General features: G+C 37.1%; 1 protein-coding gene across 2 annotated transcripts; it reads right to left on the reverse strand.

Moving 5' to 3' along the window:
- Nucleotides 1-7,473: 7,473 nt before the first annotated feature.
- cdkn2c (cyclin-dependent kinase inhibitor 2C (p18, inhibits CDK4)) lies at nucleotides 7,474-14,061 on the reverse strand. Of its 2 annotated transcripts, XM_035412453.1 has the most exons (4): nucleotides 13,841-14,061; nucleotides 12,394-13,241; nucleotides 12,104-12,236; nucleotides 7,474-9,156 (listed from the first exon to the last, which is right to left on the reverse strand). In XM_035412453.1, the coding sequence occupies exons 3-4, from the start codon at nucleotides 12,233-12,235 to the stop codon at nucleotides 8,791-8,793; spliced, it is 498 nt and encodes a 165-aa protein (XP_035268344.1). In that variant the 5' UTR covers nucleotide 12,236; nucleotides 12,394-13,241; nucleotides 13,841-14,061; the 3' UTR covers nucleotides 7,474-8,790. The 2 variants fall into 2 exon arrangements, with proteins under 2 accessions (XP_035268344.1, XP_035268343.1); XM_035412452.1 differs by lacking the exon at nucleotides 13,841-14,061 and adding an exon at nucleotides 13,470-13,820 and having other exon boundaries at nucleotides 12,104-13,241.
- Between the last annotated feature and the right edge of the window lie 652 nt (nucleotides 14,062-14,713).

The following is a 14,713-nucleotide window of genomic DNA, read 5'->3' on the forward strand; positions in this document are numbered from 1 at the left end:
AATTCTTTTCTCTTACAGACCCAGCTTAATAGATCAAGGTTCATTGTGGTACAGAGCTTTTCTATCAATACATTTTATCTCCACATTAATATGTTCAGTTCTTGCTCATGTGAAGTTTCAGTTTCAGATTTGCTGGTTAGGTTTTCAGTGCTAATATTTTAAACCGTCAATGGTGGCTGTGAATGTTTATTATGTGCTGCAGTGCCAGAAATGGGCAATGGCACGTGAATCAAAATATCTGTGTAGGTTTTGCATTGTCTTGGAATTCAAAAGTTGGTCATGAAACAAAAATGGTAATTGATGAAGAGGCAAGTTTAACCCTCCATGGAAAAACCCATGACATGCAATGTATAGTTTGTATGTAAATGAGTTCTGGTTTGATTACAGAAATCTCCAGAAATCAGCTATTGCTAATTACAGTTGGCTTCCACCGATTCGTGTCTTTTCATGCACTACCCTCTCATAACAGAGGCTAAACTGGTACATATTTAGACAAGCTTTATGCCATATAATAAAAAGCTTTTTCACTTTTTTTGGCCCAGGAGGAATGGGGTGACCAGCCTGCAGTGAATGGAGGGGTTTATAGGGGATTATTTGGTCTTTCATGGAATGCTAGGGCAAGCACATTTAAAATTTCGTAAGTTAAGACCTTTGGTCTACAATCAGCACAGAACTTAGAGCCAACCAGTGAAGTGATTTCAAAATCGGACTAATGTGGTTACTACCATGAGATTTGTACTAATGCAAGGGTGATGAGTGTAAACAATATACATGTAGGTGATATGTATGGTATGTTTTTTTACACCAATAAAGAATAAATGCATTCTTCAGAAGGTAAACATATGGCACCTTTATTATTATGTTAATTATCTCTTTCCTTGTAGTTGCTCAGTTTTGATGAAAGGTTAACATTATGAACTTTGAAAAGTCTGACTGGAAAGAGCAATATGACACAAACTCTTTAAACACAATATGAATTAACCTGTGCATTAAGCTGACATTATCTTTACTAAATATTTCTAGAGAACCATACGCAAACTTAAATTTGCAAACATAAATTGCTCTTTCTGATGAAAATTGAAGTATTCGACATCAGCAGTTTTATTTCAGCTGATGATATTTGTAGCCATTGGTTGAATGTTATTAACAATATAAGTCCCAGCAAAAAAGTTGAAATATTGTCCGTTTTTAGATCATAGGGCTTGGTAACAACTGTGCACTTATGTAAGTCACGTTGGATAGGAGTGTCTGCTAAATGCCGGAATGTAAATATAACAATGATCCAGTTAGAGGAGACTACGAGAATGACACTAAAACCTTTGAGATATTGTCATGGGTATTTTAGCCAAAATATTATTTTAAGCCAGTCTTGCTGCATCAGGCATCATGCAGAACCTTCATAAAGTCATTTTATCCCTGCAAGTCTCTGGCTGGAGTTAATAAAACATCGGTTTTACAACATTTAGAAAGTCATAAATTGCAGTAGCTATTCATAAACAAGTCACAAGTTGTAAAGCATCCAAAATTGGCTATTGCAAAAGATAGGTAATTGAAAGGTTTTTGTCTAATGATGCCCCAGGTTTGTAAATACAGATTTTCAAAATGTCTTATGAAAAGTAAGTTATTAAATCAAATAAAGAAATTCTTTCTCTTACAAACTTTATTGCCATATTTCCAGGAGCTGCATTTGAGTCATTGCTAATGGCCCTGATCTGCAGTCTCTCCACATCACCTACACCACTGGTAACCAGCCCTGTTCCTGGAGATCTACCATCCTGTAGGTTTTCATTTCAACCCTAATTTGGCACTCTTGCTTCCACTAATTCGCCGCTCAATGAAATCTGAATGATGTTTGCTTTGTTAGGGTTGGAGTGAAAACATACAGGACAGTAGATCTCTGGGAACAGGGCTGGTTACCACTGGTCTATAGTAATATCTGTGGTCATCCTTGGAAATTGTTTTAGCTGTCACCTCGTGGAACTGGATAGTTAATCTTTGTGGCAGGATGAGTGGACAGCACAGCACAGCTTGTGGAGACAGACTGTCTGGACGGTGGGGAACTCCTTTTCTGAAACAAAACACAGGTGAGCAAAAAAATTACATTTTTAATTGCTGAGAGTACATAAGAGATCCAATCTCTCTGCTAGCGCTGAGGCTAGAAACCGCTTGTGGCAGCACGCACCTAATTTGTTACATGCAATTACTATGTCTCCCAATTGACCATGCTCAATTTCTAAGACATTTGCTGATGAATGCTTGTCCCAGTGCACACTTCAGTATATTATTCTTTTCGGGCATAGCTAGCACAGAAATGAATAATAATAATAATAATAATAATAATTGTTATTATTATTATTATTATTATTATTATTATTGATGTTTTTGGCATAATAACATGTATTGTTGTTACTTCCCTATCAAGGTTGGTTTCATATGACTACCATTTCCTTGGAAATTAACACTATTTGAAATACCGGTTGTTATAGTGTAATTACAGGTATTTGTGCTGCCTAAGTATTTGAACTGCTTAATATGAGATCAATTTCAGTAATTGTGTGCAGAAACCATTGATCTACCTGTCCTGTGCACACAGGAAAACGTATCCTGCACTATTTTGTAATCCTGAATAGTAGCATAAAAATGTTGCCTATTATGAGAGTATTACAAGTGCTTATGAAGGTTTTTGGATGGGGCGCATAGAGAAACCAAAGCTACAAGGACCTCAAACATGTTGAGCTCAGTTATGCACTGCTGTATTCATCACAATGAGAGCTAATGCAGTAACCTGAGAAGTCCCAAAAATATAAATGGGCAGTTTTAAATCAAAAATGAATTATGTGGGCTCTGCTTAAGAGTATAGCCTTCTCATTTTTCCATTACTGAAAAAGAATCAGTAGTACTGTTGAACTAATATCCGTCTCCAGCTAGTTAATACAAAAGACTTACTCTATAATAGGGTGTGTCTGCTCGGAGTGAATTTATGTAACGGCCAATGGACAGAATGGCAGTACGCTATCTATTTGTTTGTTAAGCTACCAATAATAGGAATTGTCATAGACCTAATGGACTATTCAGTGTTAGCTGGGGAAGCCCTTGGCTACTCAAGCCCACCCTACCCCAATGGGACTAATCCAACTGTATGCACAGATGGAAGGTCCAGGTTTAGAAAGCTAAAGTACGCCCCAGTTTTGTTTGTTCCAATCACCTGTATTTGTCAATAAGCATAATTCATCAGCCAGGAGGTAGAAGTAATTATTGAAATCAGTTGACTTTCAATCAGTTGGAGTTCATGGGTTGAAGAAACACGTGGCAAGACTTTTACTTTCTGATCCCTGGACTTTCCACCTCTGATCGTATGCCACCGCTATGTACTGGCACAATTGTAACATGTTACCCTGGTGTAGAATGGACAGGGGAATAGAATGGAAAAAGTGGTTCACTACAGGAGTGCAGATTCGCTATAACTGCAGCTGTACAACATGAGGACTATGAAAATGAAACCAGCTTCTGTGAGCAATAAGCAGAAGAAACTGGATCAGGTCTAGAAGAGGTGCAATGCTAATGCCACAAAGAGGGAAGTGAAATTTTTTTTAACTGGGCCTATCAAAATCTATTCTCTGTCTCAATGAGGCACTTGTTCTTATTGCAGTGATATGGCCTAAGGCCAGTGATGACTATGTCTGAGAGAGCTGTGGGGTAATGTATAACTGGCCTTAGTGTCACCTATGACAGGAGGGTGTCCCACACATCATCACACAAAAGTGACTCCTTTGGTTAATGGGACACCTGCAGTCTGCCTGCACTGCTGTGGCATCACAAACTGCAGCATTTCAGCAGGTAGACAAAGGGTGAAGTAAAAAGAAGTTACATTAACTTGACAAAATTCTTCAGATGTGTGCAAGTGTGAGCCCTACTGAATGAGGGTGTACACTGCAGTAATGGGACATGCAAAACATCCCTTCTTACTTTAACATCATTTGGCTCTTATCCAGAACAACTTAACAAAAAGTTATTTGAATTTGAGTATGACAAAATAACTTTGCATCCCTGTATTGGTGAACAAAAAGCCATTGATTTAAAGAACTACTGTGCACACAAAATAAGTTTAAAAAGAAATATAAGCATAAGTTTTTGTAAAAGGTTAACTTTTATTGAGGATAAATGCTGGGTAGTTCAATGTTTATTCCAAACTTTCTCAGAATGAATAGTCTTCAGCCTGTGGCTGTGACTCTGCTGATCTGATGGCAGTGAACCCAAACTGTGGCAGGAAAATAGGCCCACAGCATAACAAGGCCAATGGACACCCTCACTGTAGGGGTCAAGCATTCAAGCCTGTACTGTTCTCTTGGTGTATGCCATACATGCACTCACCCACTTGTTGAGAATATGATGATGGATGACTCATCTGGCCATAAAACTTTTTTTTCCCCCACATCTTCGTAGACCAGTGCCTATGGTTTTCTCAAATGTGCATTCGTCTTTGTAATAAGGACACTGCAACCCTCTTTGCTGACAGTCTGACCACGTCCTGCATTCACATTCTCAGTCACCTGAGGAAGAGTTGCTTTTCTGCTTTTCTTTACACATTGCACTAATGCACAAGCATCACAGTCATCGAATGTGTGAAATTTCAGTCATATCAGTCAGAAATGGTGACATCACCAAGAAAGCTATTGTAGCAGGCTGTCCCATGTTGCCAAGAGGCCTGCCTTTTGGTGCTGTGCTGTGCTGGGGAGTGGCTGACAAGGCTTCAGTTCTCACATTTGACAAGTGAGCAGTTCACCTCTTTGAAAATCCCTTGTTCATATTAAACACTGCCCAATTTTGTTCAGACTGAAAACTTTGGTGGTACACTCTTCAGTATGCATGGCGGTACCTGCTCCCAAGTGCACCAGTACTTACTAGTGTGTAAATCCGCTTTCATTTGCGAGCTGCAAGAAGTCTGTCGGAAGTGGGCAGATAAGATGCCCATGCCTCCATGTAAAAGAATGGTTTAGGTCTATAATGTGTACCTGAATAACACCAAGAACAATTAGAAGTTTTGAAGTGTGTGGCTGATGCATCATGAACTGTTCCAGAAATCAAGTATGCCAGGCTAAATACGCATAGAAAATATCCAGGTGTGTTTTTGTACACTTCAGATGACAGAAAAAATTTTCATGCATTAGCTCATCCATACTTGTTGAAAAGTCCTGGTTATGAGGTGATAATCACACAAATTCAGCCAAAAAAGAATGTGATAAAGCAATGCAATTATCAAAAAATTTTGTAAAATTACTCAACTCATTATTTTTTCGCAGAATAGGCTACATGACAATACATATTACTGAGATACTGATGACCAAAACTATTTCAGGAAGTTAAATATACTCAATATAGAGGTCAACGTTAATAGCAAATTGCGCTCCAAATGCGAATGTTTGTTCGTTCTGCACGCTCACATACTTAGTACACACTAGTATGTATGGAAGAATGTACTACAAAGTGAAGTATTGGGTTGTACGCATACTTTAACTAACATGCGCTGAAGAACAATGTTTTTCTAAAAACGTTGTCTTACATCGTCATGAATCTGACTTGATACAATCATTTTTGTTAGCACAGCTTAATGCTGTCACAAAGAAATCACGCAGGTTAGCAAGGCTAGAAATACATTGACTTGTTTTTCCTCGTTCAGTTAGTGTCAAACGTAAGGTTAGTCTATAGTTATCTTTTAAGAGGCACGACACCCTTACCACCGAATTTATAATTATGTCTGGAGTCTTCCCTAAACTGTTTTATCAGACATCAGCGTGTTTCGTAGGCTGCGATTACAGTTTAACTCACAGAGCTCAACGAGTTAACATTAGGCTACGTTTATTAAAACTTTAAGGCTATTGACAAATCACGCACGTGAACCCAAATAGCGCATAGCCTATATAAATGGTAATGGTGTTACTTGTATTATTCATTATCCTCTGCATGAAAAATGATGTACCCAAAACGCCCGTGAAGATCAATCGATGTCTCTTGCAAAAAAAGAAGAAAAAAAAGAGCCTACTTTCCGGTTAGAAGTACAGGGAGAGACATTAATGATCGGAATGTAAATCGAATCAAAACTATCGGGTAGGACAAATTCGTGGGTTGTTTTTTTTAAGTTTAGACTTAACTACTGACTAAATAAAACATGCACGTGCTCCCTCTAAAAACTTAACAAAAAGATTAACACGTGTTTTAGCCTACAGCATCATGATAGCCTTCAGTAACCAGGAAGAAGATTTATTACAAAACCATCGCTTACAAATAGCCTACATTGCAGGCTACCCAAAATATATTGTAATAAACTTCACCTATTTAGTGTACTTTAATGATATATTTCCCTCTGTGTCGTATAGTGGCTTATAACATATTTGATATTTAGCCCGGGTAATAGGCAGTGATCGGTGTTTATTTCAGAATTTGAAGTCCTGAACTAATGACTGCTATTCATTCTCATTCTAACGGATTGTGCTTTGCTCGGGCTTTCTTTCGATTTTAGTATTATTTCCGGAATTGTTCAACACGGAGGTTTATTGTCCTCCTTGGACTGTCAGGTTGTTTCAACAAATTATTTAAATGTTTGGCAATATCCAACTGTTGCTGAGTAAAAAAGGAGTATGTTTTATCACCTTGTTGTAGGCTACCATATATTGTTTGTAACCATTATAATTTCCTTAATATTAATGAGCTTGGTTTGAAATTGAAATGGGCTTCTATAGGCTATCACAATTGTCTACAATATTTTGCCAGTACGCTCCTTTTCGAAGTGAAACCTGCACCAGTCGACTGGAAGTCACTGGCAAGGGACATTCTGAAGTAATACCTTCAGAATTACTGACACGTAATGAAAAAAATGTAGTTTATTACTTTGAATGTGGAGTCCAGTGTGATGCGTTTTAAATTGAAAAGCCGTTCGGCTTTCTTATGAAACGGGCATTGAAAGCGACAATTAACTGAAAATGAGCACTGCTTGTTTTATTTGTATATTATACAGGGTTTGTGTGTATATGTCATTGTCTACAATAAAAGGTCACTTTAGCTATGCAAATAGCCAACAAGGAATGCACATATCCCCCCCCCATGTCTTCATACATTATAGTTCAGTAGAAACAGCCAAGATGACACATTTCAAAACAGATAACTAGAACTAGACCATCGGACTAGGCAGCAAGGCGTCTGAAATTTAGACATTTGTTCCTGTTGGACTTTTCTTGCGCATATTCTAACAAAGAACTGTATTTAGCCTCAGAGCAAATTAAGCTAAACATATGTTTGTTTGTTTATGATTCAAAATGACTGATTATTTCTTGTGGACATTTATTTGTTCTGAAGGGCGGTGGTGATTAAAAATATTTTTCATATTCATTATTTTATATGAGCTCTGCAGAACGAGTTAATTGGTGAAAATATAAAAAACAATCAGTGATGGGAAAGGAAAGGACAGAACCTAAAATATATATTTTTACGAAATCTTTATTTTTCTGCAAACACATGACACCACTCAGTTAGGCAGGCGTGGGCGCGCAGACACATCACAGTCTACAGTAAAGTTGTGTTTTTAAAATGCTACCGATCCTGACGCACATTTGATAGGAACGTCAGTACACACACGCTGGCACATTAAACAGCAGTCTTTTGTCTTTGGTGAAAAGTACAATAATAATCACATTAACTGTTAATACACCCAAAACGCATGCCTTCACATTTCAGTACAAACAAAAATAAACTTTACATCATATACGTACACTCACATATAAAGTGCAACTGGAAATTACGAAATACGAAAAAGTTAATTGTTTCCGCAGTAACGTTAAGGCAGGATAAACAAATAAATGACATTTTTAAACATCTTGACAATGAAACTGGCAATTTTAACTAGCGGTTTAATTAAATTTAATTTAAAGCTGTGCAGTAATGTTTCACAGCGGGGAAACATTCGTTTTTTTTCTTTTACACTAATTTACATGTTTAGCGCTTATGCAAGACTATGTATCCCAACAGATACACCAGTTCTCTTCCATGATGACCTTGAAATTAGAATTAGAAGGCGTGCTAGTGTAATGTTTAGCGCTGTTTCCCAGTATTCTCCGATTATACTTACAGACACAAATGTAGGTTATAATGTAACAACGCAGTAAAATGCCCAGTGTCTATTCAACATTAGTCCAACACACTGCAAGTTAACTGATCAGTGAGCATTTTACTGTAATATATATAATATTTTTTGTAAAAAAAAAAAAAAAAAAAGAACCTACAAAAGCTGCCAGATTCTTTCTACAATTAAACAATTGCTAGGATGACATCCCAATAACGATTTGATAGGCCAATAGCTATTTTAGGCTCATGCGGACGTACCGACTTCCTAAAGAACACCGTGAAAACATTCACATTAATAAATGTTTCATTGGGTAAGTTCCTGAACAATTTGTCAATAAACCAATTGCCTAAAATCTGGGCAGTAAAGCCCTCAGACATTTGTTTATTTCTTACCACAATTCTGTTAATTGTGATGTAAATAGTATTGATGCAGCATATATTTTCTGTGAGTGGTAGGTCTACAATATAGGATTTGGAAGACAATCTCAATGACCGCTCTTCCATTTCTTCATCATCTTACGGGCGCTGATTGAGCAGAGAACACAATGCGCAGGTGGTGGTACGATGCAACATATAGCAATTAAGCCTGTGTTTAACCACCTCATATACATATCAAACAAAACATCAAACACAATACGATTCAAATAAAAAAATAAAAAGCCCAAAACACACATTTCATTCTATAGAATGCATATATGCTTGGATCCGTTGTGCAGTTGACACTCTGCTACGCATTATGGCCAAATCATATGCAGTGTGGCCTCCGCGGTTCCGTCGCATGGGCTCCGCGGTAGGCTGAATCAATAATTCAACAACGTCCAAGTTCCCTTCTCTAGCGGCTAGGTGCAATGGCAGGTTTCCCTCATTGTCCTGAATATTGACATCGGCGCCATGATTCACAAGCACTTGCAGCGTGTCAGCATAGCCATCCCGAGCAGCGTCGTGAAGTACCGTTAGACCTCCCACGGGATCGCGCACATTAGGATCCGCTTTGGCTTGCAGCAACGCCAGAGCTATGGCCGGGTTACCCAGTTTCATCACCTGAAAGCAGAGTGCAAAAAAAGCATAAAACAAACAAAAAAATTGAATACCCATTTCATAATATAATTTAATAACTGGAACACATGAATCATTCCAAACAAAAAGGCTTTCCGGTCTTGGAGTTCTATTTTAAGTCTGCTGCACTTTTGACCACACTGCCCTCTGTCATCGGGAAAACCAATTTACAACGCAGGCTAATCTTCTATATAATTCTTATCTACAGGCCTATCATACTGGCAAGTACTTTTAAGATAAAATCCAATAAACATACAATATATCATTTCATGATAATAAGCTGCTTTAAAATAAATAAAATATTTGCACCTTATTTTGCATTTGTACTATGTTTATGATTTAGGGCTACATTCAAAACCATTATCTGCTAAAGAACAAAGCTATAGCCTAATTATTGCAGTTGTCATTGCTCATTGATAAAATTAAACACTTGTTAGGATAATTCCTGTGTGCTGGTTTTCATGTCTTATTTCATAATTATTAGCAACACCCTAGACAGAAATATAATTTTAAAAATAAAATTGGCCTTAACAGTATCCATTTTTAAATTATGGATTTACAGCTTCCAATAAATTCAAAACAATATTAGTTTTTGAAGGGTATATATTTATTTATTTACGTGAGAACTTGTCACAGTACATTATATTTTCTCCTTTTGCGCTGTTTCCAAGACCCATAGATTTTAGTGGACTAAGAAAATAGCATATGTGTGCATGTAAATGGTCGAGAGTAAAGGCCTCAAGTTTTTTTGGGGGGGCAAATCTTATAAAACTTGGAGACATCACCATGGGTATGACATTAATAAAAATAAATTTAGAATCATTATGTAAGAATGTATGCAATACTAATGTCCCTTAAATTTATATACAGACCACATTATTATTTCTTTGAACACATGCCTAAATCTTGACAAAATGTTTAAATTCCCCTTTGTGAAAGCTGCATTTGCTTCTCTACAACCAAATTAACCATTTTTATTAAAACTAGATTCAACATGTGGGATTCGCCTTTGCGGCTCACATAACTCTTTAGTTCATTAACGGATGGATGAGGGCAAGCATTCCTAATCACATGATTATTTTTATTTGTAGGCAGCACTTCAAATAAGACAAAATAATTAACATTACATATATTTAAACATGTATCAATTCGCTGAGGCAAAATTTATATCTAATGCACACAATCAGCTATTAAGCATCCAGGCTCTTTAATAAGGCATGCGTATATTTGTCATGGCAGTGTACAAGATCATAATCTAGTAGTATAACCCCTAAGACACATCAAATTGCCAGATGCATTATTTTCGACAAAGAATAGGTTATAGGAATAGTTCTTTTCTGCAACAATTGTCAATTAAAATTTTATATAATGGCATTATTACAGAGTGTACCACTCGCTATGCACTTTGGTGATGGTAGCATCTCAAATCTTATTAAAAGTCAGTTTTTGTACTAAAAATTAGGCAAAACTGTAACTGTAATCATGTCAGTCTAGTTCTATTCAATTAACAATTCTGCAGGTGTGTCATCACCATGTTTTGTTTATCTGAACACACAGTGAAATACTAATGTGTGTATATATATATAATAACTCAAAAGTATATGCATGTATGTATGTATATATATATATATATATATAATAACTCAAAAGTATATGTATGTATATATATATAATAACTCAAAAAAAAAATATATATATATATACTTTTGAGTTATTAAAATGTTTTAATTTTTTCCCTTTTCAAAAAGCGTCCTGTGGAAAAACATAAATTCTCCAGTCTATCAGAATTTATGTCTCATTTATTTCATTTTCAATACATAGTTTCACAGTGATTCATTTGGCTTGAACTGGTGTTCTGAGAGTACTGATATTGGTAAGCTCTAATACTGACAATCTTGATTATCAATATTAAAACCTTAAATATTAGATTATCTAATATTTAAAGTTATATTGATAACCTGTTATTACTAAGAATAAAAACAAAAATAAGTTCCAATCAGTGTGACTTTTTGTTATTTGATGGAAATAGACAACAGAATATTACTACCTTTACGAATTAACATATGTGTGTTGTATAGATGAATTTTAACTTTATATTTACATTACACTATTTTGTCAGTTGTGAGCAAGGCCTATTTATTCATTTAGGTTTCATTGGCCAACCACAGAAAACCCATTACTCAATCCAACATAAGACAAACTAGTCGTATTACTATAGAAATGTAAAAAATACATTAATTTCAAGAATACAGAAATTTCACGAATAGATTTATTTGTTTTTCATTAGATTTTCATTTGTAGGCCATGTAAGACTCATTCTTTAAAGATATTACTGACGCACTGAGTAAGAAACAAAATGGCTTTACATGTAGGCTATTCTGACCATGAAAGGGAAATTTCTATACACGTGGTGCCCCATAACATAGGTTTTCACGAAGAAAATGAATTGGCGTGTACTATGCAGCCTACAGCCCGCTAACAGATTCCTCAAAACCACAACATTATTTGAAGTAATGGTGCCGTTATCGTTTTCACACTACTGTCATTCCTGAAGAGGGCTAAATGCAAATTAAGGGTATTCATTTGTTACACTTATAATTGCCTGCCTACATTGAAAATAAAAAAGATGATAAAACAGGCATAGGTCACCTGCAATACCGACTAAAGAGAACAGGGATGAAACCGCCTGTTTAAATTTGATCAACATTCAATTGCGGAGTACCTCGTGAAACAGTTACTTTAAACAAACGACGTAAATCCCTAAAAGAAACTTCAATATCTACAATACGTTATTAATAACGGACGCATTTACATTTGGTAACTTACACAAGCATTAGACAATGAGATCATCCCTTACAAAATACTAATAAAATAATAGTTCAGTGAACCATAAAGTGAACACTTAGGTGTCAAGAGGACAAGCAATACCAACCTGTAACGCGGTTCTGCCGAACTCATTCCTCTCATTAACATCTGCCCCGTTTTGCAAAAAGACTTGAAGTTCTGTCAAGTCTCCTCTTGCAGATGCACTGGTCAGCCTATTTGCTCCCGATGGATCGGCCATTCTTTGCGGAAACAAACGATTGAGAAAATAATGTCCTCAAGGTAGCGAAAAACGTAGGTGTTAACTGTAACGGTTTTTACTCGCTTGTTGGGGTGGTAAACCTATATGGTGACGAATCACGAGCAAGCAGTCTTGTTAAAAAAAAAAGGCTAACTTACTTAGCTGTAAGAGTAACGTGGGCCGTGCCTGGGTCCGCCCTCCGTTTTTAACACCATCCCACTATACAGTCCGCATCAGATCGGAGAACAGGGATGTCACGCCATCTCCAACCAAATGGTACATAATTTATTTCATCATCTTCACTGCAAATCTCTAACTTCATTGAGATGTCCTGGCCTCTTCTTGTGGACTTAAGTTGAGAAAATTCAAAGACAGCTAACTGCTACACTGACGCAGGATGCCGTCCAGTACTTGCATCATTGATGTTTCTTCATGTTTCTCCCGTTTGCTTGATTCGCTTCAGTTGTTAAAGATTGACCCAGCCACTCATTACGCTGTTAAAAATAAACCGAAATTGGGTATATGTAACGTTAGGCAAGTGATTCACTGAATGAGATACTTCGTCCAATAGAAAAACATTGAAACCATAAAGCAAACACGTTTACACCCGTTTGCAGTAAACCCCCAAAAAGTTACCATTCATCTGTGCGATGGGAACCAGACAAGACTAAAGTCGAGAGCTTGACCTAAGTAGCATATCGTTGGCTACATTATCTCCTCGAACCACAAGGTCTCATAATTCCAGTTCGAAACGAGCTTTTGCATCCATGGCAAGTAGTCTTTGGCTATATCATTTCTCTTCTTCAACCAAAAAAATGCGAGTATGCAGGTGCAATTCATATTTCAGTCACTAGCACTAGTCTAGCTAACTGAATTCAAAAAGCAACCAGTTAAAAATAGTATGCCCAACAGCAGCTGGTGTCCGTTTATCATTGTCGTTTCGTGGACTCTCGTTGGGCAGGTTGTAGCGTCGTTTTATACTGTTGGTCTGAACGCAAATCAGGGGCTGAAAAAAACAAGGGAAAATAGTCTGATTCTGTTTAGCGACTGGCCATATCCAATGACATTTTAAAGGATGTGTTTTCAAAGTTTTATGCAAACTTCCCGCCCATTTCTCAACTGAAAAAATAGAGGCAGCTATACTGGAGACCCGGCGTCCAGCTTGCTTTGCTCATTAAATGATGAGAAGCTGTTTATTTTCGGTTAAAACAGAACAAACACTGCGCGGTCATACCTTCACAAAGATTTTGGCAGGGCAATAGCATCGTATTCCACCCCTAGATCACTCTCCTTTCTTCCAATATAGCGAGCTGTTTTAACCAGTGGTCTGGAATATACAGTTTTACCAGTGACTGCTACATTTGCGATGTAACAGTATGAAATATTTTAAAACAATTAGCCAGCAGAGCACAAAATCTTCAGCGCAGCATTTACGATCCGTTTAAATGCACTTAGGTTTAGTTAATTATTTGACATACAAGCTTTCGCGAAATTAACTATTAGACTGCACAAACTAGAATGACAATATGGTATTCTAGATATATCGATACTATCGCTATGGTTTGTCATTAGGCTAGGACATTAGGCTATGTATTTTATCCTTACCGTCAGCTAGCCTACGCGCCGTCCTCTTCACACATCTGATTGGGTGGTAGCCTGTTCGGTTATTTTTTTGAAAGAGAAAAAAAGTCTGTTGCTGCTCATTGGCATCACTCATTTTTGAAATGAGGGAACAAGTAAGCTAACACACACGCCCACACACAGTAAGCTAACAGACTAGAGGCGGGACTCCATATATTGAGTTTTGCTGACGAGAGCTAGCTAGCGGGCTGTGTAACGTTAGCTTTCAGCCACTCGTTTCCCTCACTGGCCGGGTGTGCGTGACTGACTGGGCGAAGACAAATTACGATAAATAAGCAAGTCTATCTAGGCTTGTCCCAGAAAAAATGAATAGTGTTGCACTTTGCGAAAGCTTGACAAGTTTTACACTGAAGGGTGTAGAAAGCTACTGTAAAACAGACATACAACAGTAAAGTGACAAACTATAAATTATGTTTCCATACAATATTCTGTTTTAAAAATAGCAGGTGCAAAAGCACTGAGCTGTAGCATACAATTCATACTTCAAATGGAGACTTGGTGAGACCACGCCGCGCGTGCGCAACCATAGCCTTCATATGTAGGCGCACACCTGGCCTGCTCATGCACGCACTCAGAAATGCACACGGAAGAACACACTGCAGTACGCTAGACATTGTGATCAAAATGTAATTACATTGCATAAGTGAAAACGCATTTTTAAAGTCAACGAACAGTTTCCACATGTGATCCAGAAATAGAAAACCACCACTCTCGAAGAGGCTATATTTTAGGCTATTGACAGCATGCAAAATAGGCTAAGTAAGCCAATGGACATTTCGGCTATGCAACTATCATCAACATTGAACAAGCAAAGATTCATTTTTTTCCTTAGTTATA

This window comes from Anguilla anguilla, chromosome 4, assembly GCF_013347855.1.
Source record: "Anguilla anguilla isolate fAngAng1 chromosome 4, fAngAng1.pri, whole genome shotgun sequence".
Lineage (NCBI taxonomy): Eukaryota > Metazoa > Chordata > Actinopteri > Anguilliformes > Anguillidae > Anguilla > Anguilla anguilla.